The sequence below is a fragment of the Fusarium oxysporum genome, chromosome 5 (assembly GCF_000149955.1).
Source record: "Fusarium oxysporum f. sp. lycopersici 4287 chromosome 5, whole genome shotgun sequence".
Classification (NCBI taxonomy): domain Eukaryota; kingdom Fungi; phylum Ascomycota; class Sordariomycetes; order Hypocreales; family Nectriaceae; genus Fusarium; species Fusarium oxysporum.
Window position 1 is genome coordinate 3,143,366 of NC_030990.1, and position 19,003 is coordinate 3,162,368.

Here is a 19,003-nt window from a genome sequence, read left to right on the forward strand (position 1 = left end):
CATTTTGATTGGCTGGCAGCTCTGTCGCCCCTCGAAGCTGTCAGAACGCTTCCACAAGGCTGAGAAATCTTCAATCTTGAACTTTACAACGTTACGCCGGAACTTTGCGCCCTTCTCTCTTCCTCAACACATCACTAAATTCTGACCGCGCATCTCACAAAAAAAGTTCATACGTTGTTTTCCCGCTCGTCACAGCCATGTCTCGCCATCATCCGTAAGTAACCATTGATTCTGGCTTCTTATGATAGCAGCTCAGCTAACTTTCGCGCAGCGATCTTGTTATGTGTCGCAAACAGGCCGGTATTGCCATCGGTCGTCTCTGTGACAAGTGTGATGGCAAATGCCCAGTATGCGACTCCTACGTTCGGCCCACGACGCTCGTGCGCATTTGTGACGAGTGTAGCTTCGGCAATTACCAGAACAAATGCGTTGTATGCGGTGGCGAGGGCATCTCGGACGCGTTCTACTGTTTTGAATGCACTCGCCTTGAAAAGGATCGCGACGGATGTCCTAAGATTATAAACCTTGGCAGTTCGAGAACAGATGTGAGTAGTCTCTGGACGATTGTAGTCTGGCTTAGCAGCAGGGTGCTGACGATTCTCTTCCCAGTTATTCTACCAAAAGAAAACGAATCGTACAACGCAATACTAGCCGAGTTGTGGCCTGGGCTGGCCGTGCAGTGTGGTGTTTGGTTGATTCAAGGCCGACTTAGATCTGTCATCACAGGTGTTTAGGCGTAAAATGGAATATGAAAACGCGGTTTTTGGATTGAGCGGCAGCTATCTAGTAATTACAATTGACCAGCTTGTTCCTTATTCAAATTTGCCAGAACTCGCCCCTGAGAAATACACTACGGCTGAAAAGAAAGGTTCTACCCAGAGACTCCTCGTAACACATGAGATACTAATAAATAATACAATCGAAAGAATTGATTAAATGTAACTGACCTTCACCCCCATTCCAGCTGTGCCCTTGACCTTAGACCAAAAGACCGCAAGTATTCTCTTCACTCTCTCCCGAATGTTGGCATTACTCAACATAAGAATCAAACCCATAACAAACGCCAGAAACTTGAATAAGAACATCGGGTTCGAGTTTAGTGAGGAGCCCAAATGTTCGATAATAGTCCGCAGTTGTGCGATAACCATAGAAGCGCGTGACGTAAGAGTTGGGGCCTGCGAGACTGCTTTGCCATTTGCCTTGGGTCCTGCTTGATTCGTCCCTCGAGGCCTTGACTGCCTCGACGACGAAGATGATGGAGCTCTGGCCTTCCGAGGTCGAGTTGACCCAGTATGGCTAGCTGTATCGTCAATCCCGTAATCAACCTCGCTCCCTTCGCGCTTCAGACGCTCCTCTTCTATCCGCTTTCTTTCCTTCTCTTCATTCTCGGCGCGCAGTCTCTTCGCCTCCTCAATTTCTCTCTTCAGCTCATTCTCTTGTCGTTGGCGCTCCTCATTCTCAAGTCTTTCCTGTTCTTGCTGTTCATCGTGGAGGCTTTGCAATGCCTGCAGGAAGGCTTCGCGCCGCTCCTCGTCTAGGACTGAGCTGACGCTGATGAATTCACGAGCATAATCCCATTCGTTGTTGCGCAAGAGCACATGGAGGGTGTATAACTCCAGAATCTTGACACGAGCATTTAGATCTCTAGGCGTGTTGGCGCCACTCGCCCCCTTCGCAGGAGACCGATATCGATTCGACATGGGCGAGCTCGTTGATTCAGCGAGCCGCCCGGCGACATCAAGATTTGGTGTGTTGGAGGCGGCCAGATAAGCCTCGAGTTTGTGCTGGTTAAGCTTCTGGTCACGGGCATGTGCCAACAATATTGTCGCGCTGCTCGAGTCAGTCCATGTCTCAATTCGACGCATTCCAAACGACTTACAGATTGATGACCACGTCGGAGTCAACATCGCCCTCCACTCCATGGTAGCCGTTCGTGACTACCTCATCCCATATTTCTCCTTCGCGAACTTTGGTACACAAAGCTCTCCATTCTTGGTTTCCAAAAGCATCCTTGCCCTCCTCGGGTTCTAACTCGACAATGCCGTTGAGGATAGTAAGATACAGGCTCCAGACCTTAATGCGAGTCGTTCTTGATGCTCGGGCAACTGGCGCAGGTTCGCCGTCGTCAACATGTTCGGGTGGAGTAATCAACGGGAGTAATGTCGTTAGAGCTTCAGGCAAACGACGCGTGAGGAATAAAGTAGAAGCCTGTCGATAGGTCTTCGAAATTTGGGAAGGATGCCGTGAGGATGTAGAAGAAGCTAGAGAGGATATAGATGTCGAGAGAAGACTGTTTGGCAGGCCAGAAGGTCCAGTTGAGGATGACATCGTGGTCGGACTGTAAGCGGCGTGGTTGTTAAAAGTCATGCTGACAGTTGTATGAGAGCAATGGGATCAGAAGCGCTAGCACGGAAGCTGCTGAGGCTTGAGATCGTCTACACATAAAAGGTGGTAATGGTCTTTTGGAGGTGGCAGAGAGTTGAAGTTCGGATCGTATAGAGGACAAGCGGTATGTGACGGAGACGGAGCTGGGTGGAAGACTGGGCGACAAAAGGAGAAACAGGGCAGATGTATTGAATCACCCCAGATTCATGATTCAATTGAGCATCGTCGGAATAACAAGAGAGGTACGGGGACTCAGGAACGCAGGCAAAAGGCCAATTTCGGGACTCACGCGTCAGGGCCGAATTCAGTCAAGAAGGCCGTGACATGTGGTTTGTAGGAGCAACATAGCAATTGGGAAGCTGGGAAAGCTGATCAGCCAACCAGGTCAACGGTAGAAAAACAATCCAGTAATTTTAGCCTCGGTACGGGTACCTACTTCTTGACTTCCAGGTGGGGGCTAGACTCCATTTCCAGCGCATCCCCCAGTTCCGATCAAGAGGAGCCGACAACGGCTGAAGCACGGCCGAGGTTGACAGCTCAAACATTCGACATGAATAAAGCAAGGAAGGAAGGCAAGGTAGGTAAATATTATTCAGATACCGACGGCAAGACTTCCTTATCTGCCTGGATACAATGGTGACATCTTGTGAACGATTTCTTCAATAGTGAACCCATGAACTCTCACTATGATGCAGCTCAAGAATCATTCGCTCCGAACTTTCTGAAGGGCTAAGCTCGGCATCTACTCCGCTTGTTGTGCGTCGTTGTCTAAACCGGGTGTCTTCATTTCCCGTTGATCCAATGACCTACCATAGTAGGTATGCCTTATTAGGGAACAAGAAAACCTCAGACCTTGACAGATGATATCAAAACAAAAGCATCCTAAGCTTATGACAACTTACCTAAGTCTTTTTGCCACTTAGGATCGAGGTCCAATGTTTTCTTGCCTCCCCTAGGTAGGCTCGGCAGGATACACCAAATACGAGGCACTGACTTATAACAGAGTTGAATGTACCACGATTAAATGCCAGCGAGTCATTCTTAATATTTATTCTTATTTATGTACAGTAGCGTGCAATCCAGTTCTCATGTTCATTAAAGTCTCTCACACACGTGAGCGGCACCTTGGACTCCCTAGCACCCACCACCACGGTGCGCCAACGTCCGCTTGGTATTACAACATTATCTGAGACAGTTGCAAACTTTCTACAATTTAATGAAACGAATAAAATGTAATAAACAAGATCATACGAGGAAGAGGATCTCACGGGGTCAATCATATATATGCTCTCTCAAGAATGTATCTTGGTCTTAATGAATCTTTACCATGTTAAGCAACATCAGGTTTCCAAGGCAATCCAATGAAAGATTAGCAAACACACTGGCTTGGTCGGCTTTCAATATTAACACAAAGCTACCCTGAAAATAGATATTGTCTACATAAAAAGTCATTGGTATTATGAACGCCACCCTAAATCAATCATCAGAACACCGCCCACTCTATCGTCCAATCTATCCCACACATGGCACCCCCAACTCATTGCCTTCGAGTTGACCTCCTGGCTGGTGCGCTCTCTTGCTTCACGTCCTTGATATCATCTCGCACGCCGATAATGCTGTCTTCTCTTTCAATCAGTGACTCATCAACACCATTCAGTTGTTCCTGACGAACCCACCCAGCCTCAACTGCAAAGCATACAACGTCTGCAGCACAGCTGAAGCAGGGCAACTCATCTCCAGCGTCTGGATCCAGGTAATTCCACATCTCTCGAGTCTCTTTCCTGAATCTTGCAAGCTCCTTCTTATCACCCTTGAAGTGACTTATCAAATATTCGTAGAGATATGCCAGCCAAAGCACATTCGAGTATGGAGCATAAGCGTCCCATGAGAGTTGTCCGTCAATACCCTCAGCGTAGGGTGTATCGTGAGCTTCTGGAGGGAGACATGTACGGTCAGCACGGAGAAGGAATGACCTCATTTGGCGGTAAACTTTGCATTGTGCTGCATGAGTACTGGTGAACAGGCTGAGGTCTCTTTCGAGGTCAAAAGCCACAGGTTTCGCATCTTCAATGGAAAGATCTTCGCCACGAGACAGGCCGTAGTCCAAAATCGTAATATCCAAGCCTGAAAAGCCAAAGAAGCCCGCTGAAGGAGTACCCATGTCTCGAGGTGGCTTGACTTGCCGGATACATAGGTTACCCTCGTGAAGATCACGATGCTACTCAAGTTAGTGGGTTTAATCAAATTGTGTGCCTTGCAGGATGGATTACCTCAAACATCACAAGGTCCTCAGCTCTCGCCAGAGCAATAGCCTGCAAGAAAAATATATCCCATAATTGACTCTCGCTCGTTAACTTCCAGTCTTCTAGCGACGTTCCAGCATCGCCCAGCTCAACAACCAAGAAACGCGTATCGTCCAAATATCGGCTCGGTGAAGGATAAAACTGTGCTCGGTCCGGATCTTGTCGTTTCATCTTCTTTTGAAACGACTGATGCGTCTCGAGAAGCTGACGTGTTGTTTTACCCTGAACGACGTATCGCTCCTTGTATACGACGAAACCTGGAATATCTGCCAGCCATTCCGATATCTGCAGCTCGCCTTGTACATCCTCTTCAGGATGAGGCTCTTCATCGACCAAGCCAGAGCGAATTTGGGCTTTGGTCTGTGGCTTTATGGGCGATGGAAGCCGAATAACCTTTATTATGCTTGTACCACGCTCGTTGGTAACACGATATACCTCGGCGTAAGATGCTTCGGCGATCTTGTCAATCCTATCTCCTGGTGGACAGACATCCTCCCACGTGAGGGTTCTGAGCTGTGTTTGCTGCGCGGCCGCCTCTGAGGCTATCTGAGCCTCCAATAATCTTGAAAAATCGACAGAGTCATTCTCATCCACCGGTGGGTCTGAGCTTGGTTCTTTAGCCTCAGGAGTGCCTCTTTTCTCTGGGACCTTGAGGGTTGTGTCCTCCTTAATGTTGATAACCTCGCTTATCTTCTCCTGGACAGACTCTATGGTCTTTTTCGGCAATTTGGCCTTTGTCTTGGGAGCTGATTTCTCATCGAGATGAAGTGATGAGACTTTATTTGTTATAAGAGAGATAGAGTCCTTTTTTCTGTTTGGTTCTTGCTGGGGCCGTACTGGGCTTTGCGGTAGCTCGGCGAATAAACGTTCAGCTTTTGACCGTTTTGCTGGTTTTCCATATTTCTTGACCGCAGTACTTCGTGTCATTTCGGTTCTCAAAAAAAAAAAAAAAAAAAAGTATGAATAAGGTGTTTTTTTATCTAGATACGTAGGTAGTCTGTAATCAAGGACCAGTCATGCACGATATAAACATCTTCAACCAGAAAGAATGGTTGGTGGGACAACGGGCCCATTCATGGGTGTAGTACCAGGAGGACAGTCAGCTTCCAGCTAAGTATCTACCTTACCTTACCAACCTAAAGGTCAGTGGTTACTAAGGTACCTTACTTTCTAGAGATTTTCTACGGTACAACGGCCCTGCATCAAATATCTCCTGTGGACCAAGAACAAGCAAATGAAATATAGCCATGCAAGAACAAATAGACATAAGTAGAGAAGATAGCATCCAGCCTCACATTGAAACGAATGAGCAACCGTGGGTCTTGAAGTAAGTGGGGCATTATATTATACACTTACTGGATCCGTCGAGGTGACGACGTAAAGGGGCTTGGTAAATGCGTTTCTCTGTGAATGTATCCTGGCATGAAACTAATGGCTGGAGAATGTACTGTCCAGCATGATTTTCAATGTGAATATACATAAGATGGATGCTCTGTAAGTCTGAAATACCTATGCACTCTCCTCCGCAATTGCGGACCCGGCTTGTGGGCACTGGGCGACATATTGATGGATGGTGGCTCGTTTCTTGCCTGTTGTTGCTGGCAGCATACCTAGCCATGAATAGAAACAATACGACGAACTAGAGCTAATAAGCGGACGTGGAGTAGCACTTGCGAAGAGGCGTTTGCTAGCCGAAGGACCCTTCCACGCCAAAGACAGAATGCGAAAAAGTAACTGTCTGTGGGCATGAACAAACATCCATTAAACGTTGAATCGCTAGTGAGCCGAAGTGATCCTATGGCGAGTTGCTGATCTTTTTTATCATACTGGCAGGGTTCTTCTTTGGGAGACTGCTAAGTATCGTTCCCCTGAGTATCCTTTCTTTAGCACTGTGAACCTCCACTAAATCCAACTGGATCTGACAGCGCCAGCCCCCAAGCTGGAGCTCTCAATAGCAAACCGCTTTGTCGTATTTCAAAATCCTTCTTGTCCCCTGATCTCTACCTAATACCTTTCCTAATTACTACATACCTTTAAAAACAAAACAGGGAAGATCCATTGGCTTTTATTGACTCGCCGCATCTGCTTCAGCTAGGCAGAGTCCCTAAACCATACACTTCAAAGGCCTCTGACAGGAGTCGATTTGGCCAATCAAAGACTGAAAGCTGGCCACAGCCCAGTCTTTTGAGCCTCGTCCAACGTCCCGCCGCACGGTCTCCAATCGAGTCGTCTAATAGAAAGCTTGCGCATGGTAAAAGGAGGCTGTGCATGTGCAATCCGGTCACCACGGCACTCAACCGAATCCCAGCCATAGAAGGATTGGATTCACAGACACTCATCCTACGGAGGACGGGGCAAGCTTACAGTGATTACTTTACCTGGCAACTTGCCCATTCGATTAGAGTTAACGAGTTGACGACACGACACCGTCTACATCTGCCATTGCCTTGGCTGTCAGCTTGTCGCTTGGCACCCTCCCACATCGCTCGACCTCATCGCATCGTATCGACATTAAATAATTGAGTTTTACTTGCTCGATCGAACCGTTCATCGCGCAACGTTATTTCATAAAATCCGCATGCTGGCAGCCGCCTTTGCCAGTCGATAGTCTAGCCTTCAACTGTCCGCCGCCATGGCTGGGCGACCGCCTGGAGGAGGTTTCGATACGGGACACTCGAATAATCGCGACGATCTGTTACTCGACCTCGACAATGACCAACCTGTTTACAGTGGCGGACAGCGCTCCAATCTCAACGATGACGACCTGATGCGCTTTCACGAACAGAATCAAGACCCCCCACCAGGACGTACCTCTGTGTCCTATGACGACTTCGTCGGTGCTCGAGACGCGAATCACGCTTCGACCGCACAACCTGCCGGCGGGTTAGGTGTACCGCCCAGATCTGGTCCAGGTTCGAATCCCTACCTTACGAGACAGTATAGCCAAACTTCCGAACTCGGCAATTACCAACGCTACGCTGATGATTTCGATGATTATCCCGTCGATGGCGACTCGTACTATCATCAAGATGGAGGGGCAAGAGTTGACGAGACTACCCCAGGCCTTGGTAGGAACAACGCGCGGAATCGAAACAGCGTCTTGGGCCTTGGTGGAGGTTTTCTTGGTAAAGTCAAGAATAGGTTAGGCCTCGGTCAAGGATATTCAGAGATGGATCTGCCTCTGACAGAACCCGGCCATGAACGAGGAGATTCCGTTGGAGGGAACTCTCATCAGCCACCGCAGCAGGCTCAGAAGGGCAGGTTTGATATGGGTAACTTCAAGTTTGGATTTGGCCGATCGAAGCCGGATCCGTCAACCCTTGGTCCTCGACTCATATACCTTAATAATCCGCCAGCCAATGCCGCCAACAAGTATGTTGATAACCATATCTCGACTGCGAAATACAACGTCGCAACCTTTCTACCGAAATTTCTGTACGAGCAATTCTCAAAGTTTGCCAACATCTTCTTCTTGTTTACTGCCGCGCTTCAGCAGATCCCCAATCTGTCACCAACGAACCCCTACACAACTATTGCACCCCTCATAGTGGTGCTTATTATATCTGCCGTCAAGGAATTGGTCGAGGACTACCGCAGAAAGCAAGCCGATAATGCTCTCAATACTTCTAAAGCGCGGGTCCTACGAGGTTCAACTTTCCAGGAAACGAAGTGGATCAATGTGGCCGTCGGGGACATAATACGAGTGGAATCGGAAGAACCTTTCCCTTCTGATTTAGTTCTTTTGGCTAGTTCTGAGCCCGAAGGTCTCTGTTATATCGAAACAGCAAACCTTGATGGTGAAACAAACCTCAAGATCAAACAAGGGCTGCCAGAAACTTCCTCAATGGTTTCACCCAATGAGCTTAGCAGACTGGGAGGACGTATCAAGTCAGAACAGCCCAATAGTAGTCTTTACACATATGAGGCAACATTGACAATGCAGACTGGAGGCGGAGAAAAGGAATTTGCTCTCAATCCAGAGCAACTCCTTCTCAGAGGTGCTACTTTGCGAAACACGCCTTGGGTTCACGGTGTTGTAGTGTTTACTGGCCACGAAACGAAACTCATGCGAAATGCTACTGCTGCTCCTATTAAGCGTACCAAGGTTGAGAGGAAACTCAACATGCTTGTCCTCTTATTGGTAGGTATCTTACTGGTTCTGAGTATCGTGTGTACCGTTGGAGATTTGATCCAGCGGAAGGTCGAAGGCGATGCTCTCTCCTATCTCTTCCTGGATCCCACCAACACTGCTGGTCAAATCACTCAAACATTCCTCAAGGACATGGTCACATACTGGGTTCTGTTTTCGGCACTGGTTCCCATTTCTCTCTTCGTCACCGTGGAGTTGGTGAAATATTGGCATGGAATCCTGATCAACGATGATCTCGACATGTACTACGATAAGAACGATACACCTGCTACCTGCCGAACGTCAAGCTTGGTCGAAGAACTTGGCATGGTTGAATACGTATTCTCAGACAAGACTGGAACCCTCACCTGTAATCAGATGGAGTTCAAGCAATGTTCGATTGCCGGAATTCAATACTCAGAAGATGTGCCAGAGGATCGTCGCCCAACTATGGTTGACGGCGTTGAAGTCGGTCTTTTCGATTACAAGGCGCTCAAGGCTAACCTCGCCAACGGACACGAGACTGCCCCTGCCATCGATCACTTCTTGTCACTGCTCGCAACTTGCCATACTGTCATTCCGGAAATGGATGAGAAAGGAGGTATCAAGTACCAAGCTGCTTCTCCTGATGAAGGCGCTTTGGTCGCTGGTGCCCTGGATCTCGGGTTCAAGTTCACTGCTCGAAAGCCAAAGTCGGTCATCATCGATGCTAATGGCCGCGAACTTGAATATGAACTTCTTGCTGTTTGCGAATTTAACTCGACTCGAAAGCGAATGTCAACTATTTACCGATGCCCTGATGGAAAGATTCGATGCTATTGTAAGGGTGCCGACACCGTCATTCTCGAACGACTCAATGATCAGAATCCGCATGTCGAAGTTACACTCCGACATCTTGAAGAGTACGCCTCTGAAGGTCTGCGAACGCTATGTTTGGCTATGCGAGAAATCCCAGAGAATGAGTTTCAGGAATGGTACAAGATTTACGATACTGCCCAGATGACCGTTGGCGGCAACCGCGCTGAGGAAGTGGACAAGGCTTCGGAAATTATCGAGAAGGACTTCTTTTTACTTGGCGCAACTGCCATCGAGGATCGCCTTCAGGATGGCGTTCCAGAGACAATTCACACTTTACAACAGGCCAATATTAAAGTTTGGGTTTTGACTGGAGATCGTCAAGAAACCGCCATTAACATCGGGATGAGTTGCAAGCTCCTCAGCGAAGATATGATGCTTCTGATCGTTAACGAGGAAACGGCTGCTGCTACACGAGACAACATTCAGAAGAAGATGGATGCCATCAGGACGCAGGGAGATGGCACAATCGAAACAGAAACATTAGCTTTGATCATTGATGGAAAGTCTTTGACATTCGCTCTCGAAAAGGATTTGGAAAAACTGTTCCTTGACTTAGCCATTATGTGCAAGGCTGTCATTTGCTGCCGCGTATCTCCTCTTCAAAAGGCCCTTGTTGTAAAGCTGGTCAAGAAGTATCAAAAGGAGTCCATTCTTCTCGCTATTGGCGATGGAGCAAATGACGTCTCCATGATTCAAGCTGCACATATTGGCATTGGTATCAGTGGTGAAGAAGGTCTTCAGGCCGCCCGAAGTGCGGATGTTGCTATCGCTCAATTCCGCTTTCTCCGAAAGTTATTGTTGGTTCATGGCGCATGGAGTTATCAGCGTGTCACGAAGACGATTTTGTTCTCATTCTATAAGAACATCGCATTATATATGACACAATTTTGGGTAAGTATGACACGAAACCATGAGTGTGTGTAACCATGGCTAATACTGTTGGCAGTACACATTCCAAAACGTATTTTCCGGTCAGGTTATCTACGAGTCATGGACACTATCCTTCTACAACGTTTTTTACACCGTTCTACCCCCTCTAGCGCTCGGTATTCTGGATCAGTTCATCTCGGCTCGCCTGCTGGATCGATACCCCCAACTTTACATGATGGGCCAGCAGAACTACTTCTTTCGATTCAAAGTTTTCACACAGTGGATAGGCAACGCTATCTACCATTCTATTGTGCTGTACATTTGGGCGCAGCTCTTCTGGTATGGTGACCTTATCCAAGGAGATGGCAAGATTGCTGGTCATTGGGTGTGGGGTACGGCGCTCTACGGTGCCACTCTCCTCACCGTCCTAGGTAAGGCTGCTCTAGTCACCAACAACTGGACCAAGTACCATGTCCTCGCCATACCTGGAAGCATGGCCATTTGGTACGTGCTTACTGCCGTCTATGGTATCGTAGCGCCTATGGCAGGCGTGTCCATGGAGTACTTCGGTACCATACCAAGGATCTACGAAAGCCCCGTGTTTTGGCTCCAAACGGTCTGCCTCGCCATTATGTGCCTCTTGCGTGACTTTGTCTGGAAGTATGCGAAGCGTATGTACCGACCACAGACATACCATCACATCCAGGAAATCCAGAAGTACAATATTCAGGACTATCGGCCCAGGTTAGTTGATTCCTCGCCACACCATGGAACTATCGAGACTAACGTACCTCAGAATGGAGCAGTTTCAGAAAGCAATTCGGAAAGTGCGGCAAGTGCAACGTATGCGTAAACAACGCGGATATGCCTTCTCGCAAGCAGACGAGAGTCAAACACGTGTGCTCCAAGCATACGATACCACGAAGCATCGTGGACGATATGGTGAGATGGCCAGCTCAAGGCCAGCGGGCAGGTAACCGGCAGGGGCAGAAGGGGAGATGGATCGTGCGCAGGTCTTTTGAGAATGCCTGTGTGGTTCGCGTGACGAATACAAAATATTGGGGGGTTTACTCAGGAGTTGGATTGCCATTTATTTCAAAACACCGGGTGGTCGTTCTGCTCAATCACCTTTTTCTATACTATCCAATTATCGATGCTGAGAGCTGCGCGTCGTTGGCTCGATGAATTGAAATTCGCATGATGCATATATGCTCTTGGACATCTTGGAGAGGTGCCTGGACACCTTTCTTAGAACAAGCGAGAACGAGGATATGACAGGGGATCTACGGAGGTAGGCTATACGAAACGAGACCAGCATGTTAAATCATGCGTTAGACATGAGAGATACTATTTATTGCCGATATTTTAGTCTGCCGGAGTTCTCGATTTTCAAAACCTCATGGATAGGCTGCATAGGTAGCTGCTTACATTTGCTACCTGTTTCGTGGAGACTAGAGAATATTATGTTTTGGTCCCATACCATTACTGTAACCAGCCACGCCATCTTTCAACTGTGAACATTATTAAACAGCTAAAATATTTCTCTGACCTTTACTTCGGGTCCCATCACACCGACTTTGTGAAACTAACATTCTTAACATGTAGGGTCAAACTGTATTTTGTAACTAGCACTTCACACATGTACCATTCATTTCACAGCACATATGAACGAATATGTCATCTACGGAATCATGTGTCTGAGATCATGGCACATCGGCATCTATTGTAGCTGCATCCAGAGTAGCATATGACCAGGCGTCCCTATTTAATCAGCAATGATTACCAGACCCCTTGATCCACAGAGGGTCTATATCAACATTTATTGTTCGCCTTTTCTAATACAAAGATGTACATAATCCACACTCGGCAAGCTGGAGTTACCTATGGAACATAGTAGTCAAGTCACATCCAAGTGTGACGCGAAGAAGCCGCTGCAAGAGTGAACCTTGAACAGGTGGCAGATGCAGGCCATATCACAAAGAATGCAATAGGATCTGAGACACGGCTGTGCTTTGACAATGATCTGCAAATGAGATGTTACGTACCTGGCCTTGATGCGTTGTCAAAAAGTTTACCATAGGGACGGTAGAGTGATCGACTAGTTTGAGCGATGGAGGCCAATGAGGATCAAGAAGTCGGAAGTGACTTGATGTACCAGACTGCAGTAGATGAAACTTGGAATAAGCCACGGGGAAGATGCTGGCATCATAAGGATACCATGGGGAGATGAGCGTCACCGAGGCGTTCAGTTGGTTGTATAGACAAAAGATGCTCTGGATACTTTCGGTGAGATCTCGTATCATTCCGCGATTACGCATTGTGATCCGTCTCGCTTTCACGCCTTCAGCTCTCCTCAATCTGCTGGACTCCCAAGCCTGGCAACGATCAGTTCGGCGAATGTTCCAGCGAGACCTCGCGTTCTGGTGCGCATGACGCCCCTTCTGCGCCCGTGCCCGCGCCATACATCACAAGAACTGTTACGCGGAACCTTGACAAATTCCATCGTCGGGGCTGGGGCCGGCTGATTGCACTGGCATTAGTGTTGACATGGCGTGGGGTGGAGAATGAAAATCCGGGGATCAAAGCGTGGAGAAAGACAGGGGAAACTGGAGGAGACCTTTCACGGTTTGAGGGGTCGCCAAGGCTAATCTAGTTACAGAAAATGTCAAGGTCAAGGTCATGGAGCAACAAGGAAACAATGAGTGAAGCAACGGTGCCTCATTGAGTCACTATATTTATTCGTTGTTCTATGTTAGATGTATGTGTATATATATGCCAAAAGAAGAAGAAAATAGACCTCACCACTGTTGACCCTCCATTGCTGACTACCTATAGATAGATATGAATATGATATGGTTTTATACATGCCTGTATGGTAATGCTCAAGCATCCCTCGCTGAGTCCAACTTGTTACCACAAGAAAGCTTGCCAAAAAGAGAAAAAGTTTAAATTATTACAATTGCCCGGGTACCCGCTCGCCAAATGCCATTGCTCATGCCAATAATTTCGTCGCGATGCCGTGTGATGATGTCGTCTCGTGCCTTGCTTTGCTTTGCTTTGCCTTGCCGTGCCAGAGCGTGAACTCACCCTCATGGTAATGGAAATCAATATACAGATAAGAAGAAGAAACGCAACAAGCCCAGCCTAGCCCAAGCAGCCATTGTCTTACACCTAACTTGTCGCAGAAAGCTCTGGGCGTTAACCCATGCTCTGTTTCAAATTGGGGCTGACGAGCTATCTGTCTGCAGAGAAGTGTGTCCAGAACAGATCGATGAGGCAAGGGCTTGCCAAGTGTGTTAAATAACCAACAGCCCCATAGAGGATCTAATAGCAAAAATTATATGGAGGATATAAAAATGGAAAACTAACATGGTAAACTCCGTCCCATTCTGAGATTGATAAATGCTGTAGATGCGAAAGAGAGAAACTTTTGAGCGCCAGGAAGACGGTCGGTAGGCACCGTCCCCGAATATGCAATGTGACAAAGGAAACAATAAATCTGGACAACAAAAACATACCGACCCATGTACTGCGTACTGTACTCTATTCGATACCGAGTACGAAATGAGGGCCAGGAACTTGTTTTCTGAACGTCCAGCTTGCTCAACTTTCAGCCCCTGTTGCAAGGGCGCGGAATAACCCCTGTGAGCTTGATGCAAACCCCGCAAAGCTAGAATTTTTGCGGTCCTGTTTGGGCAGGCCAATCTCGCCGGGGTTCATGACCGAAGACCCGGCCGGGAGGTGAGACACCGCTCGTCCAGCAGAACACTCGCCATTTAGCTTCGCTTGTGCCACCAGCCCTTCCAAGCTGTTTCTCGAGTTCCACAAATGTACTGATGTTTGTACAGACTCGTAGGGCAGTAGGCGCTCATGGCTAGAGAGCTGAGCGCAGCCATCATCTACTGACCATGGGTGTCACAAGCTCGATGCTTCTGGGCCGAGAGTAGGTGCTGGGATGGCGAGAAGGGAGTGGCCGATCCATGCCGCCTGATGTTGCCTCGTAATTGTATCCACTACCTCCAGCGCCGTAGTAACCTCCGTCATATGTCGATGACAGATATGGGGCAGAAGGCCGGCTGTACGAGCTATATGGGCTGGTTGCTGCACTGCGGCTAAAGGGCCACAGGTTGCTGGAGCTGCCTGTAGGCGACGGAGGGCTCGGAGGCCGGACATTGAGGGAACGGAGAGCCGAAATGGCTGAAGTATGTTGGAAATTCGGTGCTCCGGTTCCCGGAGTGGCTGGTGGAGAACTCAAAATCATGGAGCTGGGCCGTGAAGGAGATGCTCGAGGGATGATGTCTTTGGGCTCCGGGTTTCCCGCAGAATGGAATGGATAGTTTGAGGACGCGTAATGACGGACCGAGGAGCTCGGCTGTGACGATGCGGTCTGATCAACTCTGCGGCAGCTGCAGTGTATTATTAGCATCATCCTGGACCACTATGGTTCAAGTAGGCAGGCAGGACAAGGTCCACCACTAATGGAATTAGAACTTACTTGTCGGAGCAGTAAAGAAACATGTCGTCATGAGGGATGAATTGCTTTTCGCACGTCATACTAACAACAATGTCAGCAAAGCTCTTACTTCATCCATAGGAATTGATGAGGCGCCATGGCTAAAACGGTAGTTTTGTTGTATGATTTCTGGACATGACAGCACTGCCAGTGGGGCTAGAAGCAAAGAAGCCTCATGATACTCATGGAAAGCATCGAGAAACACCATGGGGTAACGTGAGACCTACCAAAATTGTGGAAAGCTCTCCCTTTCATCTTCCCAAGACTCTGTCCATTCCCGTTCACGTTCGCGCTGACTGCGACCGAGTTTTTGTGGTGTGTGCCTTCGTGTCATGACGGGCCTCTTGTACTTCGCAGGATCGGTCGCGGTAACTACTTTTCGCACGTCGGTCGCAGAGGAATTGGGCAGACCATGGCCCGACTTCTTCCGACTGTGATGCATCGTGTATAATTGAACAAACAAAATATGAAGGGATGAGGATGGAGAAGTTGATTAAGAAAAAAACAGTCCTCAAAAGATCCTGAGAGAAGGGGGGCCAGGTGATATGATTGATATGAGTACAGCACCAGTACAGCCTTCACCGTATGTACTTGGTACCACTGTAAATCAGTGGAGAGTGTAGATATTTAGGGCAGTTGGGGCTGCTGCGGTCAGGTTGAGAAACGCCCTTTCAGTGTGGTTCGACTGCGGGGGGTCTTATCGAGGCACTAGGCTCCAAAGATCCCCTTAACCTTACTCCTTGATTCGATTAACAAGGGGTAGAAAAAGGGAAACGGTTGCAAATTTTTTCCTCGAGCTTGACCGCGTCTGGAGAAATTCCAGAATTGTGTGATAGCAGGGTGCAACAAAGTGGCAAATTGTGGTCGAAAACGCGCATGGGCATGTGCAAGGACGACAGGGTGATAAATTCCCCCGAGTGTTGTAGATGGAGACGAACAATGGTTGAACAAACTGAGACTAACTGACTCAAAAGTAGGGCAGATCTTCCTAATGGACAAAAATATCCGGTGTAGGTGAAAGATGAATGGATCGATATCAGTTTTCTTTTCTACTCAAGATCAAGTTGGGAAAGTCTGGGCAATTTAGATCTCGATGAGAAGAAAATTTCCTCCTGGTGAAAATCCACTGATGAGAGTTTGACTCGATAATGCGTTACCGCACAGGAACCGGAATGTTGACGAAAGATCCGCCGCGTGGAGTAGATACCGTGCTGTAATTTGTTCGGTCACTGAAGAAGGCGGTATGTATAAATCGAATGTCGATTCGTGAAGCCTAACAAGAGGAACCAGGCGTATAAGTGTCGTGTAAGCCAATTTTAGCCGAATTAAGAGCCAGTAGTTGATGGACAGTTTAAGGAAGAGCCGCTTTATTAGCGTTTATAGCTGACTTGTCCGTTGGGGAGCTCGAAGGCACACAGAAGAGTGACAAGGTGGGTATACTGGCTCAATGAGTCCAAGAGACAGCTTATTGTCTCGATGGAACAGACGGGAGGTTGGTTTCTTTCAGGTGGGCGAGGTCGGGGCACACAATGCTTAATAAATAAGGGACAGAGTTGGAGACACCTGATGACTTGGGCCTTGGTTGTCGTGATTGATTGAATGTATGAGTGAGCGAGGAGCCGAAAGCGGAGATGCAACGCCCGCAATAAGTCAGCCAATAACCCGCCGCAATCGACCCTGAAAGCTGCGACTATCGGATTGCGCGACAGGTGGGATAAGGTACGATATAGAGGATGCTCTCAGGGTACCCCGTACGCTGACTCCCTCTGACAAGAACAAGGACTGGCCGACACTGAGAAAAGGCAGTTCCCAACAACAGGCGCAGTACCTGTAAATATGAGATTCTATGAAGTGGGCGACTCCAAGCCCTCGCGAGTGTGTATTCTTTTCCAGGGGAATCGAGGGTTACTAAGTAATCCCCAGGTATGGAGACGTATGCGTAAGTCGCGAGACAGAGGCAGTGCGTGAGTATTCAGTAAAAAAGGTTGGAGGATGTGCAGTCTGTCTCAGGCTGACTGATATGATGTCCGCAGACGTCGTCACACTCTCAGCAAACGTGATAGTGTGCCCGGAAACAACGAGTAATGAGGGAGAAGGGAATGAACGCTTAGTATTGTCTGTAGATTGAATGATGGATGCTGACCAGCCCTCGCACAGGTAAGTTGGTGAGATTATGGATAACAGTGGAAGGCTCAGATTCAACAAAGGATGTTTGGGTCACCACGGACCAGCTCAGCTATCTCTGGGGAAGAGGGCTCTCTTGTATGCGGTCACTTTGCTTACCTTAGGTACCTAGTTAGATGAGTTAGATAAACAACCACCAGCAAGAACTCTTTCTGGCCATCTGATGGGGGAACGGCAATAGGGTTGCATTATCAGGTGCGAACCAGGGACATGTCAATGTGCATTGGCAATAAAGCAACAGAATAGGTCATCGTAGCGCATCTAGCGCAAGCACGGCACATGATAACCTTGCCTTGACAAAATCAATCAGCCATATCTCGTCATCACCTACAGAAAGCCATGCCGCACCTCAATGAGGGGCGGCTTGGAGGCCTTACCTGCGGTTTATCATGCTAAGCGCTGAGTGTTGTGAAGGGGAATAACAGCCTATACAGATCATGCATCTCCCCTCTGCTTGTCCTAATCGACGCTATGTTGCATCACGGGTGGGCGAATGCCAGGCACGCATCTATCTGTCCAAACACTTCTGGGTGAGAGTGAAGCCGGCTGGTGTGGGTACTAAGCGACATGTTAGCAGCTAGGAGGTATCTTTAAGAGAGCGGGGGCCTCTGCTTTAGTAGGTAGTTAGGTACCTTTACTCGTTATCTTCCATTGGCATCCTTCCAAAGGGTCTTTTTTCAAGGGTTCAAGAAAAGAAAAAGTGGGGTTGCTTGCGAAAAGTTGAGAGCAATTCATAGCCGCTTTGGTTGCCATCGAGTCTCGGCTGCCAGGATGGGGGGCAGGTGACGATGGCACACCATGCTATGGCACAATTGGTAACGATACAGACCTCACCTTATTGGCAAGGTGTCAAAATAAATTAGTCCAAGGTGACTAAGTCTGGATTGAATTCACCTGAGGTAAGTAGGTTTTCTTGTCTGAGCGAGTTGAACTGAGGAAACTCGCCCAGGATGGTAGGCACCAAGAAGTCATTGCTTGACCCCTACCTACTGGCCTACCAGGTAGGTACTGCAGCTTCAGGCACCAGCCACAAAGCCCACAATAGGCCCCAAGCTATGGAACTGATTAGCTTGTCTTGTCCACCGTACGAGGCACGTTTCGCTGTCTCGATATGTGTGTTGTCGGACTCTGGAGCAATTGCATCGCAACGCTCCATCAATTACGCAACAGAAGTCAGTCTTGTTCCTGACATACCGCTAATCCGGTTTTCTGGTGCCCACCCTAAATGACGTTCTTCCTAAGTGATTCTCCCGAAAGCTTCGCGGGCCGGCACATCTTGTATGTGCGGGAAGAAGGCCGCTAAGCCAAGGAGGGGCTCAAGTTCTAGCTGTCCTGATGATGTGCATCCCTTAACATCCAATGGGTGGTACACGCGTGGGAAAAAAGTCCCCGAGAAAGAAGCAAAAAGTATTGATAAGACTGCCTATCAAACAAACCATGTGGTGCTTCCAAGGGGAAACATGCATGGTTGTGTGGCAGTCATCGATCTACAGTGGTCCTCACATGCTAACCTGGTGAAGATTTGACACACAACAGTGGAGATTACGTAGTTCATTATGCCCATGGCTGCCATGATGAGTATTCCAACCCATGTGGTCGAATCTACCCAGAGCCTTCAAGGTGCCTGACGGTATTACTGGATAGTAGCACCATCGTTAGATTCGCACTAGTCCACCGCCCCAAGCTTCTGTCATGTCTAACTAAAGGTAGCCAAGGACTCCACTATCCAAACACTCACTCAGCTTGTAGGAGGACCTACCT

General features: G+C 48.2%; 5 protein-coding genes across 9 annotated transcripts; 2 read left to right on the forward strand and 3 right to left on the reverse strand.

Annotated features, from left to right (window-relative positions):
* The first annotated feature begins 65 nt into the window (after nt 1–65).
* FOXG_02083 (uncharacterized protein) lies at nt 66–2,753 on the forward strand. The gene is made up of 3 exons (XM_018379361.1): nt 66–214; nt 272–545; nt 610–2,753. Exons 1-3 carry the CDS (start codon nt 198–200, stop codon nt 649–651), a joined length of 333 nt encoding a protein of 110 aa, XP_018235395.1. The 5' UTR covers nt 66–197; the 3' UTR covers nt 652–2,753.
* On the reverse strand, nt 743–2,904 carry FOXG_02084 (uncharacterized protein). The gene is made up of 3 exons (XM_018379362.1): nt 2,822–2,904; nt 1,880–2,744; nt 743–1,830 (listed from the first exon to the last, which is right to left on the reverse strand). The coding sequence occupies exons 2-3, from the start codon at nt 2,365–2,367 to the stop codon at nt 933–935; spliced, it is 1,386 nt and encodes a 461-aa protein (XP_018235396.1). The 5' UTR covers nt 2,368–2,744; nt 2,822–2,904; the 3' UTR covers nt 743–932.
* An 859-nt stretch (nt 2,905–3,763) lies between these two features.
* On the reverse strand, nt 3,764–5,663 carry FOXG_02085 (haspin protein kinase). Its single transcript, XM_018379363.1, has 2 exons — nt 4,656–5,663; nt 3,764–4,603 (listed from the first exon to the last, which is right to left on the reverse strand). The coding sequence occupies exons 1-2, from the start codon at nt 5,613–5,615 to the stop codon at nt 3,923–3,925; spliced, it is 1,641 nt and encodes a 546-aa protein (XP_018235397.1). The 5' UTR covers nt 5,616–5,663; the 3' UTR covers nt 3,764–3,922.
* Nucleotides 5,664–6,688: 1,025 nt separating this feature from the next.
* FOXG_02086 (phospholipid-translocating ATPase) lies at nt 6,689–12,103 on the forward strand (the record flags this gene model as incomplete). Of its 3 annotated transcripts, XM_018379364.1 has the most annotated exons (3): nt 6,689–10,566; nt 10,622–11,289; nt 11,342–12,103. In XM_018379364.1, exons 1-3 carry the CDS (start codon nt 7,321–7,323, stop codon nt 11,520–11,522), a joined length of 4,095 nt encoding a protein of 1,364 aa, XP_018235398.1. In that variant the 5' UTR covers nt 6,689–7,320. The 3 variants fall into 3 exon arrangements, with proteins under 3 accessions (XP_018235398.1, XP_018235400.1, XP_018235399.1); XM_018379366.1 differs by having other exon boundaries at nt 6,889–11,289; XM_018379365.1 differs by having other exon boundaries at nt 6,889–10,566; nt 10,622–11,398.
* Nucleotides 12,104–13,225: 1,122 nt separating this feature from the next.
* On the reverse strand, nt 13,226–18,535 carry FOXG_02087 (uncharacterized protein). Of its 3 annotated transcripts, XM_018379367.1 has the most exons (4): nt 17,875–18,535; nt 15,286–17,800; nt 15,041–15,100; nt 13,226–14,951 (listed from the first exon to the last, which is right to left on the reverse strand). In XM_018379367.1, the coding sequence occupies exons 2-4, from the start codon at nt 15,498–15,500 to the stop codon at nt 14,441–14,443; spliced, it is 786 nt and encodes a 261-aa protein (XP_018235401.1). In that variant the 5' UTR covers nt 15,501–17,800; nt 17,875–18,535; the 3' UTR covers nt 13,226–14,440. The 3 variants fall into 3 exon arrangements, with proteins under 3 accessions (XP_018235401.1, XP_018235403.1, XP_018235402.1); XM_018379369.1 differs by having other exon boundaries at nt 15,041–17,800; XM_018379368.1 differs by lacking the exon at nt 17,875–18,535 and having other exon boundaries at nt 15,286–17,866.
* Nucleotides 18,536–19,003: the final 468 nt, after the last annotated feature.

Excerpts from the sequence above, each read along its gene's own strand:
- FOXG_02083 (XM_018379361.1), top strand. Across the intron at positions 546-609 it reads TTGGCAGTTCGAGAACAGAT|TTATTCTACCAAAAGAAAAC; the intron begins GTGAGTAGTCTC and ends TTCTCTTCCCAG.
- FOXG_02084 (XM_018379362.1), bottom strand. The coding sequence starts at position 2,367 with ATGACTTTTAACAACCACGCCGCTTACAGTCCGACCACGATGTCATCC. Across the intron at positions 1,831-1,879 it reads TCCGACGTGGTCATCAATCT|CGCGACAATATTGTTGGCAC; the intron begins GTAAGTCGTTTG and ends TGACTCGAGCAG.
- FOXG_02085 (XM_018379363.1), bottom strand. The coding sequence starts at position 5,615 with ATGACACGAAGTACTGCGGTCAAGAAATATGGAAAACCAGCAAAACGG. Across the intron at positions 4,604-4,655 it reads AGGACCTTGTGATGTTTGAG|CATCGTGATCTTCACGAGGG; the intron begins GTAATCCATCCT and ends TAACTTGAGTAG.
- FOXG_02087 (XM_018379367.1), bottom strand. The coding sequence starts at position 15,500 with ATGCATCACAGTCGGAAGAAGTCGGGCCATGGTCTGCCCAATTCCTCT. Across the intron at positions 15,101-15,285 it reads GAGAGCTTTCCACAATTTTG|TATGACGTGCGAAAAGCAAT; the intron begins GTAGGTCTCACG and ends CATTGTTGTTAG. Across the intron at positions 14,952-15,040 it reads TTTCTTTACTGCTCCGACAA|CTGCCGCAGAGTTGATCAGA; the intron begins GTAAGTTCTAAT and ends AATACACTGCAG.